The sequence below is a fragment of the Asterias amurensis genome, chromosome 1 (genome assembly GCF_032118995.1).
Source record: "Asterias amurensis chromosome 1, ASM3211899v1".
NCBI classification, from domain to species: Eukaryota; Metazoa; Echinodermata; class Asteroidea; order Forcipulatida; family Asteriidae; genus Asterias; species Asterias amurensis.
Genome location: NC_092648.1, coordinates 35,442,027 through 35,464,885, shown reverse-complemented (window position 1 = coordinate 35,464,885; position 22,859 = coordinate 35,442,027). Strand labels below are relative to the sequence as shown.

Here is a 22,859-nt window from a genome sequence, read left to right as displayed (position 1 = left end):
GAAATTGATTTGTTGACAGGAACATCTGCTGTGTGATATTTTCCTTTACATACTTTCTTCTTCAATCTGCATGATACACTGTTCGGGGAGCACGTTCAGCTGAGGCGTTTCAGAATCACCAGTGTCAGAGCGTAGCAACCTTTTGATCGTGGTTCACCTTCAGTTGTCTCGTTGCTAATGGCATCACTATTCTCGCGTTCTGCAAGCGAATTATAAAAGCATACTCAATGACTGAACAGACAGTACACAAAATAAAAACAATTTGTAGGAAAAGCAAACATGTACAGTTTTGGTGAAGGTAGATCAACTCATTGTTCCTTAATTGTAGTACACATCCAATCCAAAGTTTATTTAGGCAGTATGAATTTCTCATATCCAAGTGGCATGCCCTCATACCCTAGTCAACTTGTGCCCAACTACTAAAGGTCAATCCATACAAAACGTATGATAAAGAGCACTGGAAAGCTTTTGATATAAAGAGAACATTTTTACCCAATACTTTGAACTTTTCATTATCTTGTAGCAAATTCTTGCAAAAATTTACACAGATTTTATATATAGATTTTTTTATTTAATAGGGATACTGGTCCTGTTCACAAATACCAACAGTTAACCATATATTCATTTGAGTTTTTTCTCTCGTTTTCCTGAAAACAAAAGAAAAAAAGGTTAGAAGGTTACGCACAGTATTTCTTCTGGTGGACGAGAGTAATGAACAAGTTATTTTTTTTTACCTTCAATTTTTGTTCTTCTTTAGCTTTCTCAGATTAGTTTCTGCATTTCTTTGTTTCTCCTACTACCTGCACGTTTCATATATTTGAGAGATCGGAGCATTTCATTTTGTTTAACTTCATGACTTGACAAAAAAAAAAAAAAAAAAATGATTAACTGCTTTGCTTCGAATTGAAGCACAACTTACTCTGGAAAGAAATGTTGCCTAAATACCTTCAACTTCCACTAGTACATCCACGGTACTCCAACCAGCAGCTGCCGCTGTGCTTTCTGGTGAAATTGGATCGGAAGGTCTTGTCTTTTGTAGGTCGCTGTCATGTCATCATCCATGGCGTCCAAGCATACACATTTTCACATGTCATGATGATCATGATGTTTTTCCTAACCACTGCTGGGCCAACGAACTCCTGCCAGCGATAACTATTTTCCCGAACTAGCTCGGATTAAATTTATGTTGTTTTCATGTAACATAAAACGAGCCGATCTTCGCAACTTTCTTCCCTTCACACAGGACGAAGTTTTGTTGCACGTTCAGCCATTATTTTATTCTCGCTGTATTATTGTGCTTCATTTCGCGAATAATCCATACTGTGCAAGTTTTGTGCTTGACGACTCTTTTTGGGTGGTAAGTTGAATTTTCTTCAAATTTTGAGACCAAATGTAAGTAGTTGTGTAGGGTAGAGCACTGAAAAGCAGAATTTGGAGCATCATCCCACGGTCTACCTGTCAAGACTTACATAAAGCCTTATGTTCAAATTTAACAATAACAAATTGTAATCTCATTTCTCACTCTCCTCCCTCTAGTGAATTATGGTCATTTTGTCACTCCATTCTCCATTTTGGTCACAAATTAATCATCCGTCTACATCTTTGTTTCTGTGATCTTCAATCTACTGTCGATAGAGGGCCTCTGGTTCGACCCTGTAGGGGAGGGCAGGTCTTGCTCTCGAGAGCGACTACGGAGCTTCGCGAGCCACATCGCCCTCACTCGGCCAGTAAATGCGAACGAACAAAAGATGAAGACACCCTGGAGAGAACTAAAGATCGCAAAGAGGTACCAAAGGATGACGACATCAGTAGCCATGGCGACGAAACCAATGATCCAGGCAAACCCCATCAAGCTTGAGATCTAGCATAAAAATAAAAATGGAATGGGAAGTATTTCCATAGAGACCACAACTGTTGAAAGAAATAGTTCCGCCCCCAAGTTCGAGCAGTTTGTTTTCGTAATCCTGTCATTTAGCAAAACAATTTGTATAATTTTGTCGTAATGATGAAAACACAATCCAGAGGTGAAATGAACATCTTATTGGGGCATCATTAAAGGAACACGTTGCCTTGGATCGGACGAGTTGGTGTATAAAAAGCGTTTGAAACCGTTTGTTATGAAATGTATATGGTAAGAAAGATGTTTTAAAAGTAGAATATAATGATCCACACAAGTATCACTCAAAATTGCACGGTTTTCTTTTTACGTCGCGAACTATCACGGTCGGCCATTTATGGGAGTCAAAATTTTGACTCCCATAAATGGCCGACCGTGATATACAACGAGGTAAAAAGAAAACCACGCAATTTCGAGGCATATTTGTGTAGATCATTGTATTCTACTTTTACATCATCTCTCTAACATATGCATTTTATAACAAACGGTCACAAAACGCTTTTCAAAGACCAACTCGACCAATCCAAGGCAACGTGTTCCTTTAAAGGTTTTATTAATAGGGGTCGTCTCCGTAACAATGGAACAATGAATTCAAATCCCCAATAGTGCCAAAATAACGAGGAACAACGTGAACCTTGTTGACTATAGTCCTTCTTATCAGTGGAATCTAAATCAATTCCTTCCTCAAATCAGTGTTCGGTCGGTATTTCGTCACTCTCTTAAAGACACTGGATAATATTGGTAATTGTCAAAGACCAGTCTTTTCACTTGCTGTATCTCAACATATGCATAAAATAACAAACCTCTGAAAATTCGAGCTCAATCGGTCATCGAAGTTGCGAGATAATAATGAAAGAAAAACACAATTGTCACACGAAGTTTTGTGCTTTCAGATGCTTGATTTCGAGACCTCAAATTCTAAATCTGAGGTCTCGAAATCAAATTCGTGGAAAATTACCTCTTTTTTGAAAATTTTTCCACTACAGAGGGAGCCGTTTCTCGCAATGTTTTTTTACTATCAACCTCTCCCCATTGCTTGTTACCAAGTAAGGTTTTATGCTAATAATTATTTTGAGTAATTACCAATAGTGTCCACTGCCTTTAATGCTACTCTCACACTGGGGAGAAAATGCTAGCGAATGTGCTTACGAGCGGAAATATTTAACAATCGCTCAAACTTCGTAATAATTCGCCGTGTCTTTATAAGCGTTGGTAACAATTTCGGATTGTTTACAAATTATTCCCTAACCTCTTTACGAAGATTTGTCAATTGAGAAACTGGTTTCTAAATTTCAGCGAATGTAGCGAAGACGGTCATTCGCCGTCGATTTTCGTAAGCATTGGTAACATTGGTAAAGCGTGCGTAAGCGTTGGCAACGTTCGTAAAGGCATTGGCAAACGCTGGTAAGCATTCATAATATTGTATTCGTAATATATTGGTAAGGAGATGGCCGACCGAGGACGATCGAGGGATGAAACCGAGATAAAAATATTCACTATCCAAACGCCATTTTGGACGAATTCACCGCAAAGTTTTGTGCGAACTATGCCTTCTTGAAACGGTTGTCAAATTTTTCCTTGCAGGTCAGTATGTAACACTTGATTGATTTATCGTTTAATTCCAAAAGGGACAAACCTCATAATACCTGATTTTCAGGTATTGTTTCAACTTTGAGGGCATGTTTTTAGCTTGCGCCAAGCGTCACTATGTTGTGCATGTTGGCACTGCATGCGATTCCTCGCGCCTCGATTGACGCAACGAACAGCGCCCCCTCGGGTCGGGCTTTTTTGTAAACAGCATGGAAACTTTTTTTGTAAACCTTAGTTGATTGTTTATTCATATAACACTCATCAAAACACATAATTTTAGTGAGCAAAAGCTTTGTTTTGACAAAATACCACTTCCAGATGACTTTAAAGATAAAGATAGTAGAAAGCTTCCTTAAAATATTACTTGCTGCATGTGATGTGGTTTTTGAAAGTCAGTTAAACAATTTCACGAAAATGATCATGTCATGGCCAAAAACTTGACATACAAGACAACAAAAACCCTTTATCGTCATTATCATCATTTTGCTAAACTCCTCCGTATTTATATACTCAAATATTGTTGTTACCCTTTCCAGGGTTTATGAGATTTGTCCTTTTTGGAATTAAACGACAAATCAATCAATTTATTGTTACATACTCTCCTGCAAGGAAAAAATTGACAACTCTTTCAAGAAGGCATAGTTCGCACAAAACTTTGCGGTGCACGCACTGTATAGCAGTTGGCGGTGTGTCGGGAGATTATGTGAGTCCCCCCCCCCCCCCCCCCCCCCCCCGGAGACTCTGTCGCCTCATTTGGTAAATTGTGTAAAACTTCTTCTGATAGCGCCCTCTTTTGAATCCTCCTCTTCCATCCGATTTTAATAGCGAGCTTTCGACTTTCGGCACGGAGCACACAGGACGGGACAGAGCATAACACAGTAGTCTGTATGCTCACGCTCGAGTGCTCCCGTAAGGACCGCATGGTGATATAGAATTGATTCAAGTCCCTGTCTCGTGAGAATCCTTTTATTTTCAGTCCCATCGCCTAAACATCAGACAACTTTTGCGAGGTTAGCATTCCCCAACCTAGCCCCCCTGTGCCTGGCCATTATCGGAACCACAATAGCTATATTTTGAAATTGGATATGATTTTTAGGATCTCTCGCACGAGAACGGGGCTTGAATCAAGTCTATCACAAGGCTCCCACACCATACAACGTGTACAAACGACACCACGCCGTTGTCATACAGACCGGACGTTGTTTCACCAATATAGCGTTCCCAATCTCTACACGACGGACACTACTTCAGTTTGGCGCATGCGTCGATCGACTTTCCTGCTCCCTTACACTGATTTCTATTATGTACAATCAGTAATCCCTTTTAGCGTATTTTTCCCCCCAGGAAAGATGGTACGTGTTGTACATGTACCTTCTTTCTTACATGGGCGCAACCAACCAAGCGTGTCTAGAATGCCCTCTCTATACACGTGTACTTGTATTGCATCTCCATGCGAACTCCATGCGTTAACATGTAGCGTACTCCGTCTTTCGAGTGGGACAGTAAGGCCATGGAGTTTTCTTCCATAACGCACACGTTGTTTTTATCTTCCCTGGGAAAGAAAGAAACACGCCTTGATTTTTTTACCGTCCTGTGTCCCTACCGTGGTCTTGCGAAAGCTCGCTAATTTCCCATGGGGGACAGAATCTTCGGCAGCGCCTGGTTTTCTATACATACCTTGATATAAATTGCAAGCTCAATCCAAGCTTCTTTGAAGCTTGAAGTTTTTTTCTTGACCATGGACGAGGCTCTTTGTGACGAACGGATACACCTGACGGTCCAGCCAAAACAAACTACATTGAAGCAGACACAGAGTATGACTGGTGCACAGAACATGATGAAGATCGCCTCCCTGCTTGCAATCCAGCAGGAAACCTCACTGCCGTAGCTGAAATTAAGCCCAGTGCACTCGCAGAAATGCAAGATAAGATGAGGAATGATCACCAGCAGCGGTGAGCACCAGGCAACCAAAGACAGGCGACGGAACTTCCGGAGGCTGGTCGTCTTGGCTGAAGACATGCTCGAGAAAGTGCGCATAAAATCCCACGATATGGCCGCCATCCACGCAAATGCCGACAACCAGAAATAATGTGCGATGACGGCAACAGCAGTGCAAAGACCTCGAACTGAAAGATTGACAACAACTTGGGAAATAATTGACGATAGTTGGGCAATAAAGATGGCAAAGGACAGACTCATGACAGCCAAGCCTTGAGCGTTTCTCAGAACAGAGAATACAGAATATGTGATCAAAGTTGCTGAGAGCCCGGCTAAGGAGAGACTGAAACACACGAGGTTCACTATCTCCTCGGTAATGGAGAAAAGATCCATCTGGGCCTTTGAAAAACAAACTATCGTCTCCCCATTGGGTAATGTGGCGTTTGTTTCTGGGCTCTCGATATATGTAGAGTACCAATACATGCTCTTGAAATCTGTCAAGGTTTTGCAAGATAAGGTAATATTTCGCTCTCCGCAAAACCGGATGAACTTTCTTTTCCCTACATTGTTTGAGACAACATCGTATGCTATAGTCGTGGTAATGTTAACAGGGGATAAGAGTGTGTCGTCATCAATGACGTATACAAATAGCTCTCCACTAATATTCATTGATATCGAGGCTCCTTCTTCGGTATCAATACATTCATTCTTGGTGTTGCTCGTGTTATCATTGGTTGGTTGTTTTGAACATTCATGGATCAGTGATACCTTTGCGAGGCCGCATTGGAATCCCCAGTCGGTTTGTGTGACCTCACCTTTAACGCGTAAAACATTATCTAGCGTCCCGGCAAAGTCGTCTATCTCCGAAAGCGTCCGGCTTACGATGGAAGCCGTGACCCCTGACCTCTCCACTTGAGGTTCTGAATTTAGTAACGACCGCAGTGAAGACGAAAAGTGCAGAGCTAGGTTCAGATTTGAATAAGCGACTGCATATACAATACACTTTAAGGAATCCAAACCAGAAAGACCATTCTCGCTCTCATGTTTCGAATTCAACCCTGTAACTTCTAAAACGGATTGTTCTCGCAAACAGTTAGTCTCATCATTTTTCTCAACAAGGCTTATTGCGTTATCAAGTACAAGTTCTGTATGAATTCCGTTGAGTAGATCTTTGCTAATGAAGACTTCAGTTTCAAGTTCAGTGTCTTCTGTATATATAATAGGTAACTCAGGGATCGCCAAATGCAGTTGGCATACATAAATAAAGTCGACGCCATTGCACAGTGCGCAATGTGGGTTTTTATATCGAGAATACTGTGCTTTATAGCCTTGACATGATTGTTGCAGGTCGTGTGTTTCATTCAGACATGTATTGACGTCATCTACACACGGTCGAGTCATGTTAAAACCATGACTCCCTAAAGGAACTAACATTGTTTCATAATAAGACTGAACAGTAATGGTTGCGTTGGTACCCTCGTCTTCTTTGGGTGATATCTTTGAGAACTGTTCGACCCCATGACAGTAGGCACACATGATGTTCTTGAAGGGTATATCCAGCGGTAGATACAGAACTGGTTGTGTATAAGGTGGAGATTCGCATTGGTACCTCACCGTGTCATTGGACCAGCTATCAGGACAGATACTCACCAACTCATAGCTACCGCGTTGAGAATCCATCGATAAACACTCGTAGTATTCTGAGCTGTGCAATAAAGTCACCAAGTTCGGAAACGGGTGAGATTCGAAATCGGGTGCTGTTTGGAATACGCAGATGTCAATGTCAAAGCAACAATCCTTGAAGATGTGGCACATGAAATCACAACCGCATTGTTTGTGAGTTGGTAGGTCGCCACAACGGCCTTGGCAAGTCTGATCCGGTAGGATGTGTACTGTTACATTATTCAGTGTTATTTCTGCCAAAAAAAAGACAAATTAAAAATAATTATTTGCATCCAAATGTAATTTATATTTCCATTTAGTTACAATGCGACGTGTCACGGAGTCAAGACATCTGCTGATAACAGATCTGCTCTAGAATCTCAAAGGTCGTGGGTGCAAATCCTAACCGAATTTTGTTGTCGATTTGTTCACAGGACTCGGGAATAAAATACCGAGCATACAGTGCTTTACACTCATCGGCGTACAAAAAAAATACTCTTAATATACCCGATGCAACGTAAACATCTTTTAAATAAAATCTTGCCAAACAAGATTCCAAAGCAAAAACAAACCACGAGCTTGCAAATCTGATTTTACACAAATCTTTCACTCACTTGAACGTAAGTAAGTGAAAATTACATTGTTTCAAAAGACGTTTCATGGTTAAAAACCGGGCGCAATTTGAAGCTCCTCTTGAGGGTAGTCTGGTCTCTGGGTAAGGTGCCAGTCTCCGTCTCTACGACCACATCTTTAGTTTAGACGAAACTGTTAGAGCATATGTTCATACACTGATCCCTCGATAATTACGTTATTTAAATTAAGTTATAATTACCTATACTGCATTCGATGTGAAGGTTAAATCCACCATGCCTGAGACAGCGATTTTCCACCCCAAGCCATCCATTAGTTCCTTCATGGAAGACATACTCAAGACCCTGGCTTTCCTTCGGTTGAACTAGTTGCCATTTATAAGCGCAATTGTGACCAAGATCATTGCAGACGTTTTGCGCTGTAACTCTCACGCTACTTTCATCATAAAAGCAGGCTGGTGCCCAGTTCGACTCGTTGTGTCTCAATTCCAGGATACCAATTAAATCCGAAAGGCCGTTGACAAGACGAATGTCAAACAAATCATTCAAGTTCACGTTGTTAGCAATGACCTCATCATCTAAAAATAAAATAAACACGACACGAAAGGTTTGTTTAGTAGATAATTGATGTCACTCTCATGGCAGTTCATCATGTGTCCTTGATATCCTAGAATGAGAATTTGATAGAGAAAAGAAATAAATAAGTCACAGACTTTAGCTGGGAAGAGGCATAAATTACGATATAATAAAAATTGTCGGGATCTGCACCGAAAATGATTTTGAATATTCACTAAAAGATGTGTCGGGTAAAAAATATTAACCATTTCAAGAATGTGCGTAGTTAAGAGTTACCAAGCACTTGTAAGTTACAAAAGTACCCAGCTACAAAAGAAAAACGTTTTACATGCTAACATAATTTTTGTCTATAGAGACAAACAAATAATTCCGTTATCTTTTTTTGAACTTCAAGTACAGCAGCTCAGCAAGTTCAAACTTTGCAGTTTACTCTAAATCTGCGGACATTGTGTTGTGTGTCCTATAAAAAGTACACAGGCCCGTGTACACAAGTTTGTTTTACGTTTTACTTGAACTGTTTCAAATTATGGGGAATGTCAAGTTTTTCTCGACGATCCACCGTGAAAGAAGGCCTGGTCCGAGGTGAACGCTTGGTGGCGCACTGTAATAAGAACTGAATTTCCGAGGATGCCTGGTACGTAAAAACTCAGCCGAGCAAGAAATGTAAAAATAACTACTAAAGTGTAAATCTTTCTGAACATATCAGTACTCAATTTCGGCTTAGATGAGAAGCACCATTATTAAGTTGTACGCATCACGACTTGGCTCTCTCTAGACAAATTACCGTAAGCACAGGCTAACTCCCAAACACTTTCACTGGGGCTGTCAGTTTCCCAGTCCCGGTTCCATTTGCTCTCGTAGTCGTACTGATCGACTGGATTCTCGCAACGTAACACGGTACTTCCAAGATACTCAAGAAGCGTACTGTAGTCAGACGAGTAACAATCATGACTAGGGAGCTCATCGTCTAGCTCGTTGATCTTACACGGGTTTCCAGTCCCCATAGCCATAGGATATCCCAGTTGTTTACAAACCAAATCCGCCATGGCTCTTGAGATATGTACGGAGCATAGATGTTTTAGTCTTGCCCATCCGGCGGCACCAAGGCTCACCTCTACCATTCCCTCCCGAGCAGTGCAGCCTCCTGTCAGTCGAACGGTTTCTGCATTGTGGGAGAAACACAGAATAAAACATTGTTGCAATGTTGACCCAATTTATCTAACGTCATCACCACAATAATGTTTAGGAATAAATTGTATTACCTGGAACCGATTTACTAACAAAAGCCGATGTAAGGTTATGGTTTGTGAATGTTTTCCCGCTACATTTTGCGTACTTCTTTTTGTGAAACACCATTTATTTTGAAACGTCTTGAGGAGTTAAGTGTGTTAATTACTTTTATAAGGGTAAGTGCAATCGAGAACATGAACGGTTTTAAATAACAGTTCAATTAATCTTTATTAGATCCCCAAAAGGGTAAATTTAGTGCTCGTGTACACAGTTAAAACGTTGACACATTAAAAACATAAAAATAGTGCTATGGGGCTTTTTACATATACAAGAAAAGGAAACTAACAAGTGATAAAAAAATACCTGTTATGCATTCGATGTAAAGATTGAATCCACCATGCCTGAAACAGCGATTGTCCACCCCAAGCCATGACACGTTTCCACGAGTATCTTCCAGGAAAATATGCTCCAGACCCTGGTTTTCCTTCGGTTCAACAAATTGCCATTTATAAGCGCAATTGTGACCAAGATCATGGCAAATGTTTTCCGGTATTTCTCGAACTTTCTCGCTACTTTTGTCATAAAAGCAGGCTGGTGCCCAGCTCGACTCGTTGCGTCTCAATTCAAGGATACCAACTAAATGTGAAGAGCCGTTGATAAGACGAATGTCAAACAAACCATTCAACTTAACGTTGGTGGCAATGACTTCATCATCTGGAAGTAAAACAAAATTATGCGCATTTAAAGTTGTGTTTAGTAGTCGGGCAATATTCAGTGTTATTAAAATCGTGACTTCTTGCATGTGCCCGACTGGTGTAAGACTCTGCCACCTTCTTCCATGTACTCAAATACGTCATTCTATGAAACTTACATTCTGCATGGGCATGAAAAAATTATAATGTCAAATTTAGTACTACTTAATCAGGTTTATGGAACACGTGAACCATGCGTTCAACTCTTACAAACAGTAAAAGTGAAGCTTGGCCGTTTTACACAACGCGGTTTTGATTTATTACGATTTACTTTAAAATGGCGATTGCTCCGCGGGCAGCGCTTGGTGGCGCACTATATAATGCATCAAAAACAGACCTTTTCGCAAAATTTATTCGGTTCACACGTGTTAGGCGTGAAATAAGCTGCTTGCTGGTCTGGCTTGCGATCAGCTAGACACCTCATTGCACCTCATTCAACAGTTAGCGCCTTCGCAATGGGTATTTCCGAAAGGTGTATTTCCGAAAGGTATGTTTCCGCGGGGGCTTATAAATATTGGTGTCCTTGCTGTAAAGCACTTAAGCTTGGCTATTTTTAAATAAAAGATGTTTAGGCCTACCAAAAGCACAAGCTAACTCCCAATCATTGTCACTGGATTCGTCCATGTCCCTGCCAGAGCCGTACTCATCGACCTGTTGCTCGCAATGTAACAGAGTACCTCGGAGAAACTCCAGGAGTGTATCGCTTGCAGTGAAACAATTTTTAGTCTTCACTTCAGGGAGCTCATTGTCTGGCTCGTTGATCTTACACGGGTTTCCAGTCCCTATAGCCATAGGATATCCCAGATGTTTACAAACCAAATCAGCCCCGGCTCTTGAGATATGTCCGGAGCACGAATGTTTTAGTCTTGCCCATCCAGCGGCACCGAGGCTCACCTCCACCCTTCCCTCCCGAGCAGTGCAGCCTCCTGTCAGTCGAATGGTTTCTGCATTGCGGGGAAAACAAAAATAGAAGAACAGTGATGCTTAGGGCGCTGTAATTCCTGCACGGCACGTGGGACTACGTTATGAGATTTACTCCTTTTACATAGCACCATGTAATGGTTTACAAGGTGATATGGTGCATACAACAGCCAGAGCCAGAACCACCGGGGCGACCCCTGCTCTTTCCGAAAGTACATCGGCCCTTTTGCGTGAGTTACGCAACACACGGGGAAAACGGCTAATACGTCCCATCCGAAGGACCAAGCTATATAGTTCAGTGTCATGCTTTAGGATACAAGTGTCACAACTTGTTCTGGAACCCACACTCTGCTGATCAAAAACGCCAGAGGTTGAATTCGGTGCCCTTAACCGCTCGGGCACGACACCAATCCCTTACAATCATTTCCATCCTAGTAAGGTGTTGTAGCTGAGCGGTTGAGAGCATCGAATTCAAGTTCTGGTTGCTAGTCATCGAAATGGTCTGGTCATCGGAATGTGGGTTCGAATCCCTGTCGTGATAAGTGTGTCCTTCAGCAAGATGCTTTATCAAATTGCTTCTCTTCACCCATAATGGGTACCTGTGCTCTTTAACGTTGTTTTCATCTAAAACCTGTTTACTCTGACTGTACGTATATTCTCTTCTCAATTTAAAGGACAGGGCCATAATGTAAAGTAGCCGTTGGGCTGATATGTGTATCCTGTATATCAAGATCTTTTTCAGGGGCCTCACCTGTAATGCACAGTAAAGCCCAGTCGGAGCTATGATCGCAGCTCATCTGTTGAAATGACCAATCTCTCATCCAACACTGTCTAGCAGTCATCATATAGTTCATACATTGTACCCCCATGGACCAAATGGGACCATTCACCTTCCCGTACTGCTCTCCTGCCGCTCCGAAAGAGTAGGTACCTACGTACCCCAGTCGGTAGCACATGTCTTGGTTCTCTGGTAGATCACAGATATTGTTGCTGGTTGCCTGGCACACGGTGCCCCACTCCCCTCCCGGTGGACGGATCTCTAGCCTCCCCTCGTTCATACGTGGTCCGCCTTCCAACCTCACATCCCAGTCAACGTCGTAACCTGGAAGTTGAAAGTTGGGTTATTCTCTTTATAGACTTTCTTCTTAATTTTGTTTCTCATTTCCTCTTTAGTTTTTGATCCATGACATATCAAGACAAATGAACCGTGAATAATCTAAGAGCAAACTTGATTGGCCTCTCACAAAAAGGCAATCAACATCAGTCCCCATCTGCCTTCTAGCTAATTGAATGCTCTGATGTCAACACGTCATACGTCGTGCTGGTCGCATTCTCCAAAGCCGGCATACAGAACAAAGCCAGTACAGGGACTGCGTTCGGAAGAAATTCAAGCAAACTCCTGTTTGGTTTACATTCTTTGCATTTGGATTAAGGGGTTATCAAATGCAAAATTTCCTACAACTACTACATATCCCAATAACAGCCAGGATTAACCGCACTGAAGTACGAAAGAAATACGGAGTAGGTGGCATAAAAAGTACATTCATAAATACCTAAAACAGTTTCGCTATTCCTATTGGTGGAGAGCGCGTCACGTGGGTGTGTATAAACCTTTGTTTATGACAAGTAAAAAGTGTTGAAACATGGGCATGACACGCGAGCTTGCACCTGTTCTTATAAGACAGTTTCTTCATTCCTATTGGTCGAGAGCAACGGCTAAAACAGCTGTGCCACATCACGCGATACGCGCGCCGCGCACAGCAATCCCTTATAAGGAGTTGTGTACCCGAGGAGGGCGGCGGAGGGCTTTACCATTTCATAGCTGGAGGGGTATTGTGTGTATTATAATTTTTGCATTTATTTTACTTTTTGATCAAAAAGTGTTGATGTTTTTTACCGAAAAGGTGTTTATGAATGGGAATCAAAGTGTGTTGAATCGGTTTTCAACTAGTGGTTTTAACCCGCCAAGGCCTGGTTCTTGATAATTTACCTCGACTTCGTCTCGTTAAAATTATCAAGAACCAGGCCTCTTCACCACACCTCTTCACCTCTTCACCACACATTGACTCCCTTGTTAAATAAAACAAGCTAAATGAAGATGGGCGTGGCAACACTGCCCAATGAAATGACAATAGATGGGCATAAGTAATAATGGATGGGCAACGTCAGACAGGGAAAGGGAACATAGGTAGACATAGGAGAAGATTAAGAGATGACAATATTGTATATCCAGGTACAACATTGACCAGAACTGCAAAAAGTAGAAGTAATTGGAATTAGTAAGTAGGGCTACATCTTACATTGGATGAATACATGGGTGTCATTGCGGAGTGGATAAGAGCATCAAACTCGAGAGTGTGGGTTGTGTCCCTGGGCAAGAAACAAGTATGACTGCTTCTCTCCACCGAGGGATAAATCGGGCAGAGATGGTTCTTGTGATTGATTTAGCTCAGTGCGCTACATATCTGGCAACGCTGGATGTATACAATTTCACATGGAGCTGAGATGGTTTAAAGGCACTGAACGCCTTTGGTAATTGTCACAGACCAGTCTTCTCACTTGGTGTATTTCAACATTTGCATAAAATAGCAAATCAGTAAAAATTTGAACTCAATTGGTCGTCGAAGTTGCGAGAGAATAATGGATGAAAATACCATTGACGCACAGTTGTGTGCTTTCAGATGCTTGATTTCGAGACCTCAACTGAGGTCTCGAAGTGAGAAACTGGCTCTGTCTCAAAAACTACGTTACTTCAGAAGGAGACGTTTCACACAATGTTTTATACTATCAACAGCTCTCCATTTCTCGTTGCCAAGTAAGTTTGTATGCTAACAATTATTTTGAGTAATTACCAATAGTGTCCACAGTGCCTTTAAGGGGTGAATTTATGGCCCAGTGACCAGGGGTACTAAGGAAGCGATTTGAGACGTACTGCGGGTGTAAAGTATTATATAAAATAACCCTTCTGGGAAAAAGTCTCGCACTAATGAAAAGTGTAAAAATCCTCTTTAGCTCGAGAACAATCTATTAGGAGCAGTTTATTAGGAAGTATGAAATTTGAGCAGCCCGGCTCCCCGCTAATCAGACCAAAGTCGCGAGAGTAGTAGTCTCATCGGTGACAGCAGTCTCGCGAGAACATCGCCAGTGTTGCGAGGAAAGAGTCTGAATGCTACCAGTACCATGGCGCAATATTTTAAAAACGACTTGTTCACAAGTCTACAGCGATCGCTAAATCTGCTGCTTTATTTGGTATACAGAAGTAGTAATGTCTGAATCACGCGTACCTAATTCTCAAAAAAATCACGTGTGTACCTAATTGTCCGTGCGCAATTTTGGCGCGCACGTATTTTTTGGCGCGGTGCGCAAATTTTTGGCGCGTACCTATTTTTTTCGTGAGTTTCGATCCGTATCGGTGTGTACACACATAGCCTGGATATGTAAGTGTTGTGTGTGTTTGATGTTGAAGATGATGTTGAAAGAAAGAAAGAAAATAGTAATTTACTCACGTTAGTATCTCTAAAGGGCAAACCGTTATTGTTTGTACTCACATGGAGGGGCGGGAGTGATTTGTAAATTCACGGAGCGGCGACAAAATTCCACGCAGCACAAACGAAGTCTATACGTTTCGTTTGTACTTTCATGAAGTGAAAACACAGCGGGTTGATGAGTACGTTGACAAGACGTCGAGAAAGTAGAACAGAGATGAACATCTTGAAGTGTTTTGAACTAACTTGTATTGTGTAGATCCCAATGGCGAAACAAAGCTTGTCCAGACGTTAGCGCTAGTGCATAGAGAAATGGCTAGTGGTACGTATAATCTCAGTCAACCAGCTGGATGGAGGGGTTAAAGTCTAAGTCCAACTGTGTTGTTGTCACCCGGCATTGTTTGCTGATTGTTTTATCTCTGACCTCGAGGGACCAAACTTGTCCGAACGACTATATACGACATCACGTACCACTAGCGAACTTTAGGGTCACTGAGTACAAGGGTACTCTGTGTATTATTATTAGCTGTTCCGATGCATTCGGAACAGCTATTGTTTTCGTCGAGTTTTTCAAAACGTTTTAGAAACGTTGTTCTTGGTTTCCGCCAAAACGCCATAGGTTTAACGCACGATTTTTGTTTATTCGTAATCTTAGAAACGGTAGAAATGACAGACTTGAGTCATATATGGAATCGAAGCTTAGTACGTGACTTAATCACTAAACTTCGTGTTGTTTAATTTCTTAATCAATTAGCTGAGTTATAATGACATGAATATTTAATTAGGCAATCTTGTTAACACCATATCTCCCAAAATAAACGTCCGATTTTCAAATTGTTTTCAGATTTTGATTCTCTGGGTATTGAAGTTGTGCCAAATGAAGTATTTTTTTATGTCACGTCATTTTGAAATTATTTGTCATAATTTAATACACTTATTATATAATGAATAAAATCACTCAATCTGTTTTGATGGATCGATTGGGGCCGCGGTTTACCGCGGGTGCTATTACCCAGGTGATCTGAGTTCGAATCCCTCCGGGAATTTCGACGAAATAAATATTATAATGCATACATTTTACTTTTCTTTTACAAAAAGAAATATGTACCTACATTTAAACAATCAATACAACATGTTCTTATTTTTCAAATTTTTGGCTCATGAGATGCTTCTTTCCTGGAAAATAAAACATCTGATTTTGTCCTCGCGCAGCACGATCTTTAATGGGTGTACGCACTATGGAAGGGAAGTTCTACGTACATGTACGTGGTTCTTCGATTTACGTACAACCACTTTGTCGCTAATAAATAGCGCTATTTTTGCATTTTTTTCGCTCTATGTATGTTGTCAATCAACACAAAGTGCCAGCCTTTTCTTTCTAAACCTTATCACTGAAGACAAACCTATGTGAAACATACAAACTTGTTTCTTTACTTATTTGGCTTCGATCAAAGGCATCATGTACGAGATAAAGTGGACCGTGCATGGACGAATACACCTGCCTGAGATTTGGAAGTTTACACGGCATACACATTTTATAAATGACCATCGAAATGGTAGGCCTACTATCAATGCATGTAAAGACTGTAAGTGTCTTGTGGTGAATCATAAAGATGTAGTGTTAAGTGTATACTTGCAATTTTAACGCCTGGGATTTGGAATGATTTACGGGTGAAGTAACCTTGTTCGCACCGGGGACCTTGCAGTTGCCTAAACTAATTCCAGTATTTCGCTTTACTTTCGGAAATTAGACCATGACAAACAAAAACTCTTGACAGGAATACAAAATCAGAGATTTTATTATGCTGGTCGACGTTTCTCTGGTGCTCTGGTGGTTGAGTGGCTCAATGTTATAGAGCTGCTTATAATATATAGGCAAAATATTTTGCTTTATAAAACTGCAGAAATTGAGCAGAATACCTGGATTCACAACTTGCAGTTTGTACATGAGGAATGGTACTTGCTGTGTTTAGCTGCTTTTTGTGTTTAGTTTGGTCTGGTCCTGGGCCAATGGCTTTAAAAGGAATGAGTCGCAGCGCTTATGTAATCAGGGAATTGTGCTTACGCTAAAGCGTATTTAACATCTGGGCACACAGGGAATGTGTTCTTGATGAGCGTGACAATTCGCAACAAAAAAATCTGCTGCAATTACTATTGTGCTAAACTTCTGCGTAACATTCACTGCAAAAAACAGTGACTTAAAAATTTGGTTTGCTTTCGCAGGATAACCGTGCTTTTCTTGTGCAAAAGTAGGCCAGGGCGACCAGTGTGGTTTAGTGTTTAAGTCGCGACTACAAATTAGTATTAGAGTCGCGACTACTGTTTTTTCCCCACTCCGTTAAAATTGTGCCTGCACGTTGACTCCAAAAAAAGTCCCGAATTACCTGTTTGGTGAAACAGTTGTCCTGCTTACTACTAATCGCAACATGTGTCGCTTGCGGCACATTGCGGCACAAATCTTGAGAATCCGTAATTTATCTCAACAAGTGTCGTAGTTGGGTTTGAGGTGCGACTAGTCGAGTAGTAAATTTTACTAGTCACCTAGGCCTATCATGATGGGAACTTGCATAATGAAAAATCCTGTGGGAATGGGCCCAATGTCATGCTCTGCTCTGGAAGCAAAGAATCAGTGCTTAGCAGAAGCAGTGAATTCTGCGCTTACGTCAAGCAAAATAGACTGCTTAGCAGGGATTTCTTTCGTTTGTGCTTCCAATCTCGCACTTTATATTCTGCGCTTGCACAGTAAGCGGAATATGGTGAACGTAACTGTAGAGTTTGGTGCCGTTAAAAGTTCAGTGAAATCCACTCGTTCTAGATCAAACATCAAACCACCTACAAAATACAAGGATTTTATCCTTAATTGGTTTGTCACATGTCAATGGACTCTAAAAGTACTGCATTGAATTCAAGAAACCAACAAATCAAACAATCCTGAGTCAAATATTAGGTTTTCTTTACATTTATTCATCTTGTTAGTCAAACTTTTGAGGTAACATTTCAACTGAACAATTAACTAGGAAAAGGAGATACTGATATAGAAAGACCACTCATCTTACATACCGCCCTCTATTGACCAGTAATTTGTTTTTTGTTTCAGCCTATTCTTCTAAACCATAACGAGTTAAATCATTTATCAAGCTTTGAACCTAAGCTTAGTTCCTAATGAAATTTTGTTTTTAAATTCTTAATTCATCAACCACGTGACCCTCATTTGCATATTTAATTGGAAATCTTTGAAACACCAGATCTAAAGAAGTAAAGGGCCGATTTTTAACTTGTTTGTAGTTTAAGACTCCTTAGGGATAGGAGAAAAATTTGGAAAAACCGTGACCTTAATTTGACCTCTACTTCCGGGTTAACCGGAAGTGGGACCATATTTCAAGAACTACACAACCGATGTCAATCTTTTTTCAGTTATAGACTCCTTGGGCATAATAGTGACTTTGAAAATCGTGACGGGAAGTGGGGACCATATCTCAAGAACTACTAAACATTTTTAAAAACATTTTTCAGAGTATAAATCCTTGGTCATCGATGAAGCACATAATCAAAGCGAAACCACACGGCACAGCTTTGTGTTTGTTCACAAACACCTAATGTCTAGTTATTATTATTATCATAATTTATTCGGCCATTTCATAAAGAACAATAACAATACAAGTAATTGCAAATAAGATTATAGTAAAAGGAAAACAAAATAAAAATTATGTTGAACAGAACTACATAGGCATACATGCTAAATAATGACAACTAAAGCACTGGTCCTGAATGATGATGACTGACATAAGGTTTGGCTACAACAAGAAACATGTGAAGAATAGCTGAGAGAGTAGGGTAGATTGGGAAAGGAATTGCTTGTATTGCTTATAGCTGTGTATTGCTTATTTTGTATGGTGTTTTGAATTATATTTGTATCGACCAGTTAGTGATGGAATCAGCTTTTTTAATGACCTTACTTACAAGCGGATAGTGGTAAATGCAAACGGGTGTCGTCGCTATCTGGAGTTGCTAAGGTTTATCTAATATGCGAGGCAGGTGGACACTAATCGTAGAAGGCTGTGAGCAACATTCTTTTCAGTGATAGGGGTGATTAACCCAAACAGTGCGCTGAAACATCATAATTATTATCTTTGATATGGGTGATTAAGGCAAAGAACAATTAAAGAGTAGACTTGTTTTTGATTGCCTTTTATCCAGCTTGCGTCCATTCAAGGGCGCAGTGTTATTACATTTTAAGGCAAACTTCTCTCTCTCTCCTAAGGTCGGAGAGAGGTTAATGATAGTTTAGCCAAAAGTTGTTTTTCATACGACTCTTCGGCTGGTTTTTCTTGCACCTGTACCATGTCTTGATTTTGACTCACACTCACAACTTTTTCTTTCGTTTTGTTTAAAATGTACTACGACGATATCGATGTGTTCGAAGCGTTGGTTAAGGAGGGTTCCACCTCAGTCGAGGACCTGGAACTTTTCCGAGTAGAAATGAACAAGAACCCATACCTGCTGGATTGGCACGGTATGGAGCTTGGTCAAGAGTTTCTTTCACATAATAACAACACGACACCTTTTCAAGGCAGCGGACATTATTGGTAATTAATAAAATAATTAATAGCATAAAACCTTTGTTTTGGGTAACGAGTAATAGAGAGAGATTGGTAGCATAAACCATTGTGAGAAACGGGAAAGCAGTTATTTTCCTCGAATTTGATTTCGAGACCTCAGACTTAGAATTTGAGGTCTCGAAATCAAGCATACTGAAAAACACACAACTTCGTGTGACAAGGGTGTTTTTCTTTCATTATTATCTTCCTTGCGACTTCTCAGACCAATTGAGCTCTTTGACAAACACCAATGGTGTTGAGTATCTTTAATAAATTATAAATTGTTAAACCCAAAAAATGTTCCGTCCCAACAGGTCTATAACTGAAGTGGGAATAATTAAACATTCCTTGTGTTTCACCCGCACATCTAATTAAATTTACATCACGTTCATAGCATCAATGGTCTAGAACAAATTTAAAAAATAACATCCTCCATGAATTGACACCGGATGATGCTCCAAAGGTGTTTCAAATTCCTGGATCATAACCGAAATTTAACGGCCGTTTTATATTCTGACCGCATTCCTCCCCAGACTAATTCAAAATAATTGATAGAAGAAAAAAAAATACTTCGTAACGAGCACTGGAGAGCTATTGATAGTATAAAATATTGTGACAAACGGCTCCTTTTGAAGTTAACGTAGTTTTGAGGAAAGAGGTAATTTCTCACTCAAATATTAAAATACTTCAGGTCTGCAGCCTATTAATGTGCATTTGAAAGGTAACACAAATTTTGAAACAACAAAGGGTGTTGTTTTCTTTCATTGTCCTTGCAACTTTGATGATTAATTGAGTCCAAATGTTCACAGATTTGTTATTTTTATGCAAATTTATGTTAAGGAATACACAAAGTAAGAATACTGTTTTTTGACAATCAATAACTGAAGTTGTCCAGTGGTCTTTAGATGGTTCAAATACATGAGTCTTTATACACAAACTGCCCATTACGTTTTCCCGGCGCGTTTTCGTATGTTCCAGGCTGCTTTTGGGGGCAGAACGACAGCCTTGTTTTTCTTTTTATTTATCTGCCAAATTGGCTTTAAAAGTTTAAGCAATGACTCTTTGGTGATAAAAAAACACACACAATATTTGTTTGGTTTTTGCGCCTATGAGCAACTTTTGTGTTTGATACCGGTGCATTAAAAATATTCATATTATTCTATGCCCTTTTCTCGATGCCATGATCGCAATTTAGGATAAAGGGATATTTAAAATAAATAAAAGGAGGGGATCATAATGAGAAAGACGTTGGACCAACGTCTATTTCATTATTTCATACTGGTCAGCCTATATTCTTCCCTTGTCTATACTCATAGCACAGAGAGCAAAAGATACACTTTGGTGCACTTTTTCACACCAAAGAGTCGTTGTTTAAAGTGTTCAAGCCCTTTTTGCACAAGAGATAATAATAAAACAAGGCTGTCGTCCTAACCTCAAAAGAAGCCCGCATGCCTATACTATTCTGTCATTTGTTGCTTTCAATTTATTTCATTTAGAGAACAAAAGATGGCTGATATAACCAGTGCCACAAACTGTTATCATTATTTTCTTAAAAAGTCATCCGAATTTTGACAAATAATTGAACAGGCGACACAACCATGCCTGTCGCACAGAAGTATTATGTCACTGACTTAAAATGAAGGCATGACACCTGTCAGGTTTTGATTTAAAGCTCAGGCTATCTCAGTACATTAATGCTTTAATTATAATTGGGGGGGGGGGGGGGGGGGCTAATCGTCCTTACTCGAAGGACGCGCGGCTACAACGTATTCGAGAAGCAGGCATGCAAGGGCGCATTCAGCTGCCAGCCACATCAACCCATTATGGCCACGGAGCACAGCCAAGATCGAAAGTGTTTGATTTTTTCCTGAGGAGGAAAAAACCGGATAGTCTGGGAAAACCCTCGTGGCACAGCAGAGAACCAAAGCTTAACTCAACTCACATATGGCCCCGACCGGGAATCGAACGGGGTCACATTGGGTGAGAGGCGAGCGCTTTACGCACAAGCCAACCGTGCCACCTTACTTTAAGCAACAAAAATAAAATGCACATTATGGAACACCATACACACAATTATGAGTATGGATCTCTTTTGATAAAACTTGTGGAAATTCTTAATAACTTTTTGATGTCTCTGAATGTTTGTCTTCCCCTTCAAGCTATCCCTGGTACTTGATATTCGTCAAAGATCTTATATCGCATCAGACTCGATCGGAATGCAACCCTGTCAGCTATATTGACAGTCTCAGAGAAGGTATACATGGTGATTCAAGATTGAGTTAACTGAGATCGATGGTAAAAAAAACTGATAGCCAAGACCCCAGTGAAGCACATTAAACAAGCGTTATTTACTGCATGCTTGTCTCAAAAATGAATGAACAGAAACAAATTGATCATTTTTGAGAGAAGCTATGCCTAAATTTACTGAAAGCACTCATGTTAGGTGGCCATGCTTGACTGAATCTTAACACTGTTATTAAGTAGCAAAAATTAATTCCGTGGACAGCTTGCAAAATAGACCTTTAGTCTAATATTTTCTTTCATTCCCTTTTTCTATAATAATCTGGAGAGAGTGCTTGTATTTGCTTTACTGAACTTGTAAAGTGTCATTTGTTGGTTGCTTTTGAAAGACATCACCAATCCCAGTCAACTTCTTTTTGACTCGCCTTTATCAGGTCCAACACTAAACGGGAAGGAGTTTTAGGGATTGGTTTTGAAACAAGACAAAAAAGGCTGAGCTTTGTTTGTTTGATTTATACGAAGCTTGTCTTACCAAAGAAAAACACATGGCGAAGCCATCGGGTACATGCCTGCATATTTGTTAAGAGCATTTTCTAAAATCAACACTTTTGTGAGTTTCTTCGCGTCGTTATGAATGGACCATCAATTATTAATTATAGGCTTTATCTTTTGAATTACAAGCGAAATATTCTCAGAACACAGCTGGCCCAGTGAGCTCGCATCTGGTTGACCGTTGCTTTCTGGGTTTTGTCAAAATTCCACTAAAAGTCCATTCATACTTAAGGTAGAATTGTATAAGGAGTTCTAAGAAATTGGTTGACTGAAAAACATACGATGGCTCGCCTGAGAAATTAAACGCAATCTTAAAGCTGTTATAGGCAATATCAAAGACTTTACTAAAAGAGGTAGAGCTTTAAAGGTACACGTTGCCTCGAGTTGGTCATTGAAAAGCGTTTGTAACCGTTTGTTATAAAATGCATATGTGTAGAAAAGATGTTGTAAAAGTAGAATACAATGATCTGCACAAACATGCCTCTAAATTGCATGGTTTTCTTTTTACCTCGTCGACTAACACGGTCGGCCATTTATGGGAGTCAAAATTTTGACTCCCATAACTGGCCGACCGTGTTAGTTCGCACAGTAAAATGAAAACCACGCAATTTTGAGGCAAACTTGTGTGGATAATTATATTCTACTTTTAAGACATCTTTCCAACCATGTGCATTTTATAACAAACGGTTACAAACGCTTTTTATAGACTAACTCGTCCGATCCAAGGCAACGTGTTCATTTAAACCAGCTGTTTCTTTACCCCCACCCCCCCCCAAAAAAAAGGACCGTCTTTTCAATAATTTCAATCAAGTATTTGAGTAAATCCT

At 40.3% G+C, this 22,859-nt stretch overlaps 1 protein-coding gene across 1 annotated transcript; it reads right to left on the bottom strand.

Annotated features, from left to right (window-relative positions):
* Positions 1–1,584: 1,584 nt before the first annotated feature.
* Positions 1,585–14,866, bottom strand: LOC139944627 (uncharacterized). Its single transcript, XM_071941719.1, has 8 exons — positions 14,779–14,866; positions 11,908–12,258; positions 10,814–11,179; positions 9,847–10,197; positions 9,038–9,415; positions 7,920–8,255; positions 5,165–7,341; positions 1,585–1,861 (listed from the first exon to the last, which is right to left on the bottom strand). Exons 1-8 carry the CDS (start codon positions 14,864–14,866, stop codon positions 1,595–1,597), a joined length of 4,314 nt encoding a protein of 1,437 aa, XP_071797820.1. The 3' UTR covers positions 1,585–1,594.
* Between the last annotated feature and the right edge of the window lie 7,993 nt (positions 14,867–22,859).